The following is a 12,977-nucleotide window of genomic DNA, read 5'->3' as shown; positions in this document are numbered from 1 at the left end:
TGTGGGGAACCATCTGCTGCTGGCTGGGTGGGTTGAGAGGGACAGAAGAGGTAGAGAGGTAGAGGTAGAGGTAGAGATAGAGATAGAGGGATAGAGGGGGAGGGATCGGAGAAGAGGGGGGAGGGAAACAAGGAACATATAACATACAAAATAACTGTAAATATCTGTAAAATACTTTTGCTGACTTAAATACCATAAAAATTGTATAACTTTGTAGTAAAATCTTGTATAACAACAAACTGCCATTTGGAAAAATTACACATTTTGATACAGTAGTTACTTTAAAAAAAACTTACCATGTAAATTAGTATTTTTCTGCGATATTACTAGAATTATTTGTAATAATTATGTGCAATTTATTTAACAACAGGGGGAACATTTGTAAAATAACAGTAAATTAGTCATAAATATACAGTTAAATGCTGTTTTTCAGCATTCATTTTTTCCTGTGTACATTTCAGCTAAAGCTAAATATATTGGCTCGATTAAAAAAGACATTATTATCCTCTTAAGACCAGAGCTTTGGTTGGGCTTGCATTTTAAATTTGTTCCAGTGATTTGGCAAAAGGAGAAACCAATAAATATAACAATTGGACAATATCTTATATATGATTATTATGTGTATTATATTTGTATTATTTTTATATTATTATTGTTGTTGTTGTTGTTATTGTTAATAGTATTATTGTCAATATGCTCTTTTTGGGGAAAAAATGCCAGGCCTTAGGAGGTTATATATAAACAAAGTTTTTTAAAAAAAACAACAACAGCTAAAACAGATTTGAAAGTAAGATTTAAGAATAAAAATAATTTTAAAAAATCAGTATGAAAAAAAAAATAAACGGAAAAAGTACATCCGGGTCCTCGTCTGCCGAGAAGACTTTGGCTTCTGTCGGGTGATCACGTGGTTTCCGGGGGAACGCTCGTACAGAAAATAACAACAGACGAGTTAGCATCGAGCTCGTAATGAACCCGAGAGAAAAAGCTCCGCTGGCGCCGACATTACGATGTGTAGCGTTCAGGAAAGACGCGGACAACACGGGAAACTAATGTAGTCTCGCAGACCAGCCTCTCTGCACCATGAATTTAAGAGGACTCTTTCAGGACTTCAACCCCAGGTAACATTAGCTACGACTTAGCTAGCACTTTAGCTAACCGTGTGGCTAGTTAGCATAGCTTGGCTACTTACTTTTCTGAAAACATACAAAACGTGTGTGTCTGAAATGTGTGAAACTGAAGATACCTGTTCTGGTCTTATACCTCGCCGTGTAAACACCTGTAAATACAGCTGACAGTGCTAACAGGAGCTGTCCGGCTAAACAAGGCCTGGCTAACATGCTAACTGAACTAACGCAGGGGATTTGGTAGCTAAAGCTAGCTGTAATGATAACTCACGTTAACTCGAGCTGTTTAGTCAATTCTTTACGCATATTTTAGCTATAATGGATGAGGCCATTTGTTCTTTTGTAGGTAACTCCACTGTACAGACCGTCAACAACAACGGCTACAGACTTTTAAAGATATGAGAAGGAAAAAACGTACTTGGACAAAGAAAAGTCATTAAAATCAGTAATAAAAAGGGACATTTAGGTCTTTGAGGGGTTTAAGTTTGATGTAGGCCAAACTGGAAACTACAAAAGTTTGCCAAAAGTTGTACACAAATCAAAAAAATATCAATACAATATTCTAACATTGGTGTCACTGTAGACTATGTTGGAGTTAATTGTGTTTGTTTACATGTATTTAAGGGATATACAGAAGTAGACATAGAAGCTAAAATTTAACAATGGTAATTATTTAAGAGAGTGAAAACTGTCTTAATGAACTGTACAGATGATATAATCGTACAAGAAATGGCCATATAGGTCAGTTAAATATCGTGGCTCGTGAAATTGATGCTCAGTCTGACGTCTGAAAAGAAGCTTTGAGGACGATGTTCTGCAAGGCCACGTCACACTTAATAGGAGACATCAAAATGACAAGAAAGCAAAGCTTTTGCAGGGTTTGAATGTGAACAAAAGCCTGTGAAGATGATGGCAGGAAGTGAGAAACGGGTTAATCAGACTTAAGGGAGAGCTGTGATGCTTGATGGTCAGGTTCAAACAGGGGTGTCAAACATACGGACGAAGTGTAAAGTGTAAAAATTCCAGAGAAGACGTTAACTGCAAAGTTTTGTAAATTTGTAAAACAAAAATGTAAAATAATTTCCAGACCATGACAAATTGTTTTGATCATAAAATAAAATACTAGATTGTTCATTGTTCTTTTGTGAATGTCTCTTTTTTGTAATATTTTGTCTTGTTTTTGTCGTATTTTGTCGTTTTTTTGTCTGACTTTTGTTTGCTTGTGTTCTTTCTCTTATTTTTGTCACTTTGTGTTTTTCTTGATTCATTGTTTTCTGTATCATTTTTGTTGTTTTTTGTTTTTTTGTCTCACTTGTGTTGTTAGTCAATTTTTTGGCCATTTTGTTTCTCGTTTTTGTTATTTTTTGTCTTATTTTTGTCTTTTGTCCATTTTTTTGGTCGCTCTGTAACTTTTTGGTCAATTTTTTGTGTCTTTTTTTGTTTTGTTTCATGTCATTTGTTTTTTCATTTTGTTTATTGTTTTTGTCATTTTGTGTCTCATTTTTGTATTATTTTGTCTGTTTTTTTTTGTCTTTTTTTGTCTTTTTTTTGTCATTTTGATTGAAAAGTAAAATACTATATCATTCAGTTGAAGATACCCCAGACTACCTGAGAGATGTTTTGTGCCTTTGTACATAAACTGTGATCTGTAGGTTATGATGTGTAAATGATAAACTGAGGCTGAATGTTGTTGAAATTGAATTTATTTTTCTTAAGAAATTTCAGGTTTTCATGATGTTTTGGGAAAGGATAATTCATTAAATGGTAACATTTCAGAATGTACTTCTTTGAACTAAAACAACGGTAAAATTTGGAGTTGTTGTTATTTATAGGTTATTATGCTGTGATTTTACTGGTCACTTGAGATCATATTGGGCTGAATGTGGAACCTGAACTAAAATTAGTTTGACAGGTCAGCTACAGGTGTCCCAAAGACTCTTTAACCCAGGGGAGCAGCTGGGTTCGTTGTAGGCTACAGTACATCTACAACTGGACTAAAGATCACTGATTCTATTCCATTTTTCCTTCTCTCTAATGTGTTGTGATTATTTGGTGTTAGAGTATTTCAGAGGGTGTAGCTGTCAGAATAAATGCATCCTCAACAAATGCAGTCCTATTAGGTCAGTGCTGAAGCTGTAGAATAGCAGTCCTGTTGCTGCATTTATACAAAAAGTATCAAAAAAAATGTATGAAAAGAAGTACATCAAAATATTAAATGCATCCATCCAATTTGTGTAACCTGTGAAAACGGTGAGATAGCTTGTTTGTTTTGGTGAGATCACTGTACTAATAGCGGTGTACCTGGTGTAAACGTTCCTCCCGTCCTGTGTTGCAGTAAGTTCCTGATCTACTCGTGCCTGCTCCTGTTCTCCGTGCTGCTGTCCTTGAGGCTGGATGGAGTCATCCAGTGGAGCTACTGGGCAGTGTTTACTCCCATATGGCTGTGGAAGCTGCTGGTCATCATCGGGGCGTCCGTGGGCACCGGAGTCTGGGCTCATAACCCTCAGTACAGGTAGACCCGCTCACATGTGGTGAATGTTACGTCTAAGCAGAGCAGTTGGAGTTCAGACAGGCTCCACTTACTTTATGACAGTGTTTCTCAAAGCGTAGGGAGAAAAGGTCCGTCTACGCGGAACTAATTAGCTGAACTGTTGTCTTAACGTCTGCCTTTTTTTCGCGGTGCACGATACTCAAACTGTGCTGGCCGTTTCTCAATACCAAGTACGGACTCCTGAGAACACAAGAAACACCAGCGTACTCGATGACGTCACCACCTCGGCTCACCTACTCCGATTATTTTCACCAGGGGTGTCACACATATGGGAAGGCGTGTGGAAGTTTTTTTGTCCTCCAAAGGGGGCCTGACGGAAAAGATTTGAGAAAAACTGCTTTCCGACAACATCCTCCGGTCCCTGATGTGGAGTCCTGCTCATGGTGCCTCCAGAAAACACATAAGAAAACATTGAAAACTTTTTTGTCTTGGTAATTTCACAGACAGGTTACTAAACTGTAAGGCTGTGACAAAGTATCCCCCCCCCAAAAAAAAAAAAAAAATGAACAGATATTCAGATTTGTGAGACAGAAAGCTTAAAGCTGTCTCAGCTGTTGGTCAGTCTAATATGTGCATATAGAATATCAAGAATCTTTGTCATTGTGTTTCCACACAGCGAAATTATGATTGGTGACTCCCAGCTACAGATAAAAAAATAGAAAATGGCACACTATACACAAATAAAACGTACTTTTTTTAATCTTATAAATGTGTAAACAGAGTTAGTGCACATGAGCAGTAGGGTGAGTGTAAAGTACAGTCCAGTGTAACACTGAGTTCTTTATTGCACGTAGTGGGTCTGTTGTGTGTGTAGGGGGGAAATGGATGGACAGCTCTATACTGAATACTGAATATTACTGAGTGCTGAATGAGATGAGCTGACCTGTGGTAACCTCTGGTGTCTCTGTGTGCTATCAGGGCTGAAGGGGAGACCTGTGTGGAGTTTAAAGCCATGCTGATCGCTGTGGGCCTCCACGTCCTGCTGCTGATGTTCGAGGTGTTGGTGTGCGACCGAGTGGCCCGAGGAAACTACTTCTGGCTGCTCGTCTTCATGCCGCTCTTCTTTGTGTCGCCCGTGTCAGTCGCAGCATGTGTCTGGGGCTTCAGACACGACCGCTCCCTCGAGGTACGAGTCGGAAATTTGGGGGAAAATGAATCGTTCTAGAAGCAGCTCATTCTTTACCTGATATAATAGGGCTGTCCAGCCTGCGGCCTGCGGGCCAAAAGTGGCCCTCCAGAGGGTCTAGTTCGGCCCTCAAAGTGTAAAAATTACAGAGAAGACATTAACTGCAGATTGTAAATTAATAAAACTATAAATTTAAAATCATTTCTAGACCATGACAAGTTGTTTGGATCATAAAGTAAAATACTGGATTGTTCTTTTGTCATTTTGTGTCTCATTTTTGGAGTATTTTGTCTTGTTTTTGTTATTTGTCTCAAATTTTTGTCGTTTTGTGTTTCCTTTTTGTTGTTTTGTGTTTCCTTTTTGTCTCGCTTGTGTATGTAATTTTATTTCTAGGTTTGTGACTTTTTTGTCAAATTTTTTGTCTGTTTTTTTTTTTGTTTTGTGTCACTGGTCTCATTTTTTTGTCATTTTGTTTCTCTTTTTTGTCATTTTATGTTTCCTTTTTGTCTCGCTTGTGTTTTTTGTCTCATTATTGTCATGTTGTGTTTTGTGTTATTCGTTGTTTTTTGTGTCCCTTGTGTTTTTCTAATTTTTTTGTTGCTTTGTAACTTTTTGCATTCTTTTGTGCCGCTTGTCATTTTTTTGTCATTTTCTTTCTCACATTTGTCATTTTGTGTCTCATTTTTGTAATATTTAGTCTTGTTTTTGTTGTCTTTTGTCATTTGTCTCACGTTTTTGTCATTTTGTGTTTCCTTTTTTGTCATTTTGTCGTTCCTTTTTGTCTCGCTTGTGTTATTTTTTCTGATGTTAGTCATTTTGTGTTTTGTTTTATTCATTTTGTGTAGCGTTTTTGTCGATTTGTGTTTTTTTGTCTCAGTTGTGTTTTTTGTCTATTTTTTAGTCATCATGCTTCTTGCTTTTGTCATTTTTTGTCTCATTTTTGTCGTTTGTCCATTTTTTTGTCGTTTTCTTTCTCATTTTTGTTTTTTTTTGTCTTGCTTGTGTCTTTTGTCTTATTTTTGTCATTTTGTGTTTTGCTTTATTCGTTGTTTTATGTAGTGTTTTTGTCGATTTGTGTTTTTGTTTTGTCTCGATTGTGTTGTCAAGTTTTTTTTAAATTGCTTTGTAACTTTTTTGTGTAATTTTTTGTCTCTTTTTTGTTTAGCTTCATGTCGCTTGTCTCATTTTTTGTCATTTTGTTTCACATTTTTGTAATATGGACAAAGCAGGGTTTCTGTGTGTTTAAATTTAGGACTTGACAGTTAAAATTCTGAACTTTTGTTCTGATCATTCGTCTGCAGCTCGAGGTTCTGTGTTCCGTCAATATTCTGCAGTTTATCTTCATCGCTCTGAGGCTGGACCAGATCATCAACTGGCCCTGGCTGGTGAGGAACAACAACATCACACACTGTTAACCTCCTTGTGTTTCTCACTGCATTCCCATACATACCCTGTATTTTAGATCATTTTTAGAGGGTTTTATTCCCAAATGAAAATTTCACAGAAAACATTTTAAGTATCCAGATATTATGACAAAAAATGATTTTCGCTGAAATAACCCACATAGAAATGACTCAGGTAAATTCAGATGATAAATAAAGCAGTGTTTGACATTAATCCCAATACTGAGATTAATTTCTCTTTACTGCAAAGTCCTTCATGCTTTGCATGAGCCGCTTTATTGCTGCTGTGTCTGTATCTCAGCTGTTCTAACTGAAGGTGTGTCCTGCAGGTGGTCTGCGTTCCTCTGTGGATCCTCATGTCCTTCCTGTGCCTTGTGGTTCTTTACTACATCATCTGGTCGGTCCTCTTCCTGCGCTCCATCGACATCATCGCTGAGCAGCGCCGGACTCACATCACCATGGCGATCAGCTGGATGACCATCGTTGTGCCGCTTCTCACCTTCGAGGTGAGTCCGAGTCACACAACTGCAGCTTTACCATCAAACACAGACATTTTCTAAACCTTTACAGGAAGTCCTCGGTTTACGATGTCATCGACCTGCAGCGTTTCATCGTTATGTAGAACTAGTCCGGAAATTGCGCTGATCGATATCGTGATGCACGTAACGGCTTTGTTTGCATTTTCGCCGGAGTTCCAACTTACGGAGAAAATTGACTTACATCGATCTGTAGGAACGGAACTCTAACGTAAGATGAGGACCTCCTGTATTTTAAATCTGACTTCCTCACCAAATAGAGTTTATTTGGATTTTACAGATTCTCCACTCAGATTTTTTATTTCAGTTGGTTGGAGTTACTACGGCAGTAAAATTGTTATGAGACGATCAAACAATTTGTCTGTTGTACCATCTGTAGTTTACCACAATGGTTCTTCGTACTACTTGTCAAATCACTTTAGGACACTTAAATCTCTGTAAATCCCTGTGCCTTAAATACTGTATACTGACTCTTAATGCATTTAGTAGTTCGATAGATTTAAAATTACAAGTGTTTTGTTTATAGATTGTATAGCAATTTTTTTTATAGTTATACTAACGTTAATGTTAATTTGGCTATCTATCTATCTATCTATCTATCTATCTATCTATCTATCTATCTATCTCACATCATACTACTTAGCTTGATGTGGCCGTAAAACTAGTCTAAAATATGTGCTCTCCTGATCAAAAATGAGTCTAAATAACACACAGGATGTTCTAGAAATCATAAAAACCAGAGATCTTGTTGTTAGACAGAATGTAGAGAAACTAAATCTGAGGTGTTCAGTTTATTTCTGAAGACTGTAAACCTTCAGCATCCATCCTGCTAATTTACTGACGTTTGTATTTGTGGAAACCTGTTACTAGCGCCACAGAAAATCTACCTGTAATAATCCAGTTTCATCTCTGGGATCAGAATGATCTTCATCGTCTCCTGACCTTCTGGTGTCTCCTCAGATCCTCCTGGTTCATAAACTGGACGGCCACAACAGTCTGAGTTACGTCTGTGTGTTCGTCCCTCTCTGGCTCTCTCTGCTCACTCTCATGGCCACCACCTTCGGCCAGAAGGGAGGAAACCACTGTGAGTATTCAAACGGACTCTGCTGCTCGCTGTACCATAGTTTTACAACGTAGTTTGTCTAAAAACTGTACGTATTTATCAGGTCTTACAGAGTCAGTTCTGATATGGATTAATCCCCTGATTATCTTACATAAATATGTCTGAAAACAGTAATAATGCTGATTTTAGTGGGACTTTGGGAAACCGACGTCTTCAGATGCTCAGATTACAATCATAGACGGTCGAGGAGAGAACCCAGAAGAATTCTTCCAGATTACAGGTTCTGTTGACCGGATGATCCAGTGATGGGTTTTAGCTCTTGTCAAGGTCGTCCTTAACGTTGATGAGCTAAAATAGAGCTGACACTGTTTTTTTTAGCTCTTGTCAAGCTCCTCCCTTACGTTGACAGCTAAAACTATTTTTTCAGTTCTCATCAATGTTGTGCTTTACATTGGCAAGCAGAAACAGAGCTAAGAATAATTTTTTTAACTCTCGTCAAGGTCATCCTTTACATTGACGAGCTAAACCAGAGCTGAAACTTTTGTCTTAGCTCTCATCAAACTTTACCATTATGTTGACGAGAGCTGAAAGTATTTTTTAGCTGTCATAAAGGTCATCCTTTATGTTGACGAGCTAAAACAGTGCTAAAACTGTTTTTTTTGGGGTTTTTTTAGCTCTCGTCAATGTAAATAACCACTTTGACGAGTGTTAAAATAAAAAAATAGTTTAGCTCTGTTTTAGGTCGTCCACGTAAAAGACAACCTAGCTAAAACAGAGCTATAGCTATTTTTTAGGTCTCGTCAACGTCATCCTTTACTTTGATGAGCTAAAACACAGCTAAAGCTATTTTGTTTTTGTTTTTTTTAGTTCTTGTCAAGGTTGTCCCTTTATGTTGACGAGCTAAAACAAATTTTTTTTAGCTCTCGTCAATGTTGTACTTTACGTTGACGAGCTAAAACAGCGAAAACCAAATTTTTTTAGTTCTCGTTAAGGTGGTTCTTTACAATGACGAGCTAAAACAAATGTTTTTAGCTCTTGTCAAGGTCGACCTTTAGGTTGATGAGAGCGACAAAAATAGTTTTAGCTTGTCAACATAAAGGACGATCTAGCTAAAACAGAGCTAAAGCTATTTTTTATAGCTCCCGTGAAGGTTGTCCTTTATGTTGACGAGAGCTAAAACTAACGTTCCCTCCACTGACTGAACCTCCTGCAACTTCTGTCCCAATCTGACAGGGTGGTTTGGCATCAGGAAGGACTTCTGCCACTTCCTGTTGGAGCTCCTCCCCTTCCTGCGGGAGTACGGCAACGTGTCCTACGACCTCCAGCGCAGCGAGGACCCCGAGGCGGCCGACGACCTGCCCGACCCGGAGCCGCCGCCCAAGATCGCCCCGATGTTCCACAAGAAGACCGGCGTGGTGATCACACAGAGTCCCGGGAAGTACTTCGTCCCACCGCCGAAACTCTGCATCGAAATGCCCGACTAGACGACCAGCGGAGACTCCACAGTAGATCTACCTGCCCCGAGCGATTCAGCCCACTCACCTGAACTCTATGTCAGAACGAACGGTGACGGGTCCAGACTCCTCACACTGGTTCTGTTCTGGAGGAAACTGAACCCCAGACCCTTAACATGGACCCGATGCTGGATCTGTGGACTCAAGAACCTCTGGATCAGAGTGTCTGAATGGAAAAAGACACTTGGTCTGTGATGGGGACCAGTGGAGACTTTGTTTCATTTTGGGATCACTGTTCCCCTCGTTTCATTCCATAGAAAATGAAATAAATCTGAAAAGACCTCCTCACTGTTTATATCGACACTAACTTTATTTAATGAAGCACAGTTTTACCTTCATACTATGAATATTTCCAGAGTTCCAGGTCCTTGAAGTACGTAGAGGTGGGTCCAAAATTATCACATTTTAATGGACTTTTTAAATATCTTTTCTTTAGCCCTCATAATTTGTAAAAGACAGGAGATGGACACAGATTTAGTGTGTAGGTTGTGGCACCTGGAGTGAATGTAAACTGATCTGGTGTCAGTTTTTACCGGAACTCTGTGTCTATCTGCTGGACTGATGAAGTTCTGAGTAGTGCTGGGCGATATGGAAAAAATCATATATCACAATATGGATTATTTTATATCACGATAACAATATGTATCACAATTTGACAATTTTCAGTCATTTTGAACAATTTTGACCCATTTTTGACAAATTTTAACTATTTTTGGACAGTTTTTTACTCTGTTTTGGACAGAGTAATTTTTGGCAACATGGATGTAAAATTGCCAAAATGACTCCAAAATTAACCAGGATTACTTCCAAAATTTTCCAAAATAACTCAAAAATTGATGAAGAATAGTTAAAAATCGCCCAAACTGACTCAAAAATGATCCAGAACTGTTTGAAGTTTGTCTAAAATGACTTTAAACTTGTTGAAAAAGACTCCAACATTGACAAAATTACTCAAAACTATAGAAAAATAGTTAAAATTTGTCCAAAATTACTCAAAAATGAGTTTAAGAATGATGCAAAAAAGGACCTCAAAATGCCAAGATCTAGTGTTCAGACTGTGACACCTGGAGTGGATTTAAACTGATCTGGTGTCAGTTTTTACCAGAACTCAGGTGTGTTTTTCCTCCTAAATGTCATGGTTCTGTCTGCTGGACTGATGCAGTGATGAGAACTTCATCTGGACCCACCTCTATGGACTGCAAGGACCTGGAACACTAAAAATATTCATTGTATGAAGGTAAAACTTTGCTTCATGAAATAAAGTTCCTGTAGAAGTGATTCTGAGGAGGTCTGGGTGGGAAGTTTGATCAGATTTAGTTGATTTTTTTCATGGAGATGGAAAAACGAGGGGTGTGGTTGAAGGAAAAGTGATATTTTTCAGGTTTGTGTTTTTTCTCTAATCTCTCCGTGTCATCAGACTGATTCCCTCCAGCATCCACATGTCTTCCTAAAGGTAAAAATGCATTTCAGAGTAAAGCCAACGCTGATGTGAGGCTTCAGAAACGGATGCCTTCCAAATTTTGCAAAATTTAAAAGTCTGCAACAGATTTGCTTGACAGGGTTATAGAAAATTTTTGCATTTTTGGTGCTACAGAGATTTAAAAAATCTGAAAATAGATGCTTAATTTGACCAACAGAAGCCTCATTGGGTTGAACTTGGAAGTTGAAGCACATTTTTGCTCAGAATGCTGATTCAGGAGTGGGGATTGAGGAGATACCTGAAAAAAATCAGCCTTTTCTTTCAACAGACGACAATGGAGATGGCACTTTGTTCCAAGAGGAGCCCTTTCTGACCTTTAGGTTGTTTTTTTTATTATTGTTATTCCTTTTTTTGTAAATAAGATAACTTGTAAAGTTTGGGACCAGAGAGTTAAAATGTTAGAACAGACACAACGAGATTAAATCATTTTAAGATGGAATAATCATATTAAACCCAGACACTTTGTGCCAATAATCCTATGAATCCTGGACTTTTAAAGGGAACGTTGGGTTTGTTAGAGAGCAGTGTGAAGATAGTTAATACTACTGTAACCTTCTGAAGTCTCATTTTTCCTCACTGTGGCTCATTTTTCACTGCGATATAAAGTCCTCCATGGAAACAGAACTCTGAAATCAAATCACGTGACCTAAATATGTAGCAGGCGGCAGGAATTGATGGGACTCAGAAACACCCCCATAATTTAATCAGTTGTTCCTTGGATCATTTCTGATGGATAAGTCCTGATAAGTCCTCAGTGGTGGATTTGTAGTAGGATCACAATCATGTCTAAAGAATATCCAAAATAATTTAAAATATGTCCTAAATGACTAAAATGTGTCCCAAATGATTTGAAACTTGTCCAACATGACTGAAGATTGTCCAAAATAACTGGAAATGTGTCCAAAAGCACCCAGAAATGGTCGATATGGCTCAAATAATGCCCAAAATAACTTGAAAAATGTCCTAAAAGACATAGAAATTGTAAAATTACAAAATGACTCAAAGATGCCCAAAAATGATTCAGAATTGACCTAAAATTATTTTAAATGTGTCCAAAATGACTCCAATTTGACCTCATAAAGTATGTTCTCTAAATGTTGTCAGAATTTGTCAAAAATAACCTGAAATATGTGCAAAATTACTAGAAATTACTCAAATTAGTCCAGAACATGTTCAAAAAAAATCCTCCTGAACTGTTTAGAACCCGTCCAACGTGAGTTAATGGTCTAGGATGGTTTACAAGGGGAAAAAAATGACTGGAATGCTGGGCACACAATACCAACCTTGACTAAAAAAGTTTGCACTTTTTCCATTTTCAGTAGCCAAAAATGATTAATGATTGTTAATTTGGACACTTGTCAGTAATTCTAGACACATTTGGAATAATTTGGGGTCGATTTAAAGCAATTTTAAGTCATTCCAGGACAGATTTTGGACATTTTCTGATCATTTTAAGCTATTCTTTGGTTTAATTTTGAACATTTTTGAATCACTTTTGCAGAATGTTGAGGCATTTTAGACACTATACAAATCATTAAGGACAATTACGAGACATTTAGTGACCTGGAACTTTCCACACATCAGATTCTACTGATGTTAGAGCCTCAACATTTGGTGAAATGTGGTCCAAAGACTGGATTTTAGTAGAAATATGGATCCATCCATTTGTAGAAATATGGATCCATCCATTTATAGACACTTACAGGAACTTTATGCAGACACAGTAGCACCAAAGTGTGAAAGATTTGCACTTTTTTTTCCATTTGTAAGGACCAACAATTATTCATTTTTCATAATTTTTCAAGTTTTTTTTTTTTTAACTCATTTTGGATAAATTTGAAGTCATTTTGGCCAATTTTCAGTAATTTTAGATAATTCTTTACTAATTTTGGACATTTTTTTGGACAAATATTGAGTCATTTTGCAAATTTCTTTTCATTTTCCCCCCATTTTCAAGGTCCAATAATTAAAAATGTGTCCTCTGCTGGATCCATTCAATCATTCTGATCTGCTAGAAACTATTCTGTCTGCGTTCTCACCACGTCATGGCTGTGGGAGTTTTATTTCTAGAGATACTGAGGCATTAAAATGGTTGCACAGCTTTCAATGAGGGTGAAAATACAAAAATTTGCAGATGAAATTCTCTAAATTCATCCATATTTTACAGAACTTGTGATAAC

At 37.5% G+C, this 12,977-nt stretch overlaps 1 protein-coding gene across 1 annotated transcript; it reads left to right on the top strand.

The window, feature by feature from the left end:
* The first annotated feature begins 903 nt into the window (after positions 1-903).
* tmem185 (transmembrane protein 185) lies at positions 904-11,271 on the top strand. The gene is made up of 7 exons (XM_023293673.3): positions 904-1,118; positions 3,460-3,636; positions 4,594-4,801; positions 6,103-6,186; positions 6,534-6,710; positions 7,701-7,824; positions 9,037-11,271. Exons 1-7 carry the CDS (start codon positions 1,081-1,083, stop codon positions 9,285-9,287), a joined length of 1,059 nt encoding a protein of 352 aa, XP_023149441.2. The 5' UTR covers positions 904-1,080; the 3' UTR covers positions 9,288-11,271.
* Positions 11,272-12,977: the final 1,706 nt, after the last annotated feature.

This window comes from Amphiprion ocellaris, chromosome 23 (genome assembly GCF_022539595.1).
Source record: "Amphiprion ocellaris isolate individual 3 ecotype Okinawa chromosome 23, ASM2253959v1, whole genome shotgun sequence".
Classification (NCBI taxonomy): Eukaryota; Metazoa; Chordata; class Actinopteri; family Pomacentridae; genus Amphiprion; species Amphiprion ocellaris.
This window is presented reverse-complemented; position numbering and strand designations above follow the sequence as displayed.

What these genes read in the sequence shown, in the direction of transcription:
- tmem185 (XM_023293673.3), top strand. Translation starts at nt 1,081, where the DNA reads ATGAATTTAAGAGGACTCTTTCAGGACTTCAACCCCAG. An exon ending in GACACGACCGCTCCCTCGAG is followed by an intron (nt 4,802 to 6,102) that starts GTACGAGTCGGA and finishes ATTCGTCTGCAG; the next exon opens with CTCGAGGTTCTGTGTTCCGT. An exon ending in CCAGAAGGGAGGAAACCACT is followed by an intron (nt 7,825 to 9,036) that starts GTGAGTATTCAA and finishes CCAATCTGACAG; the next exon opens with GGTGGTTTGGCATCAGGAAG.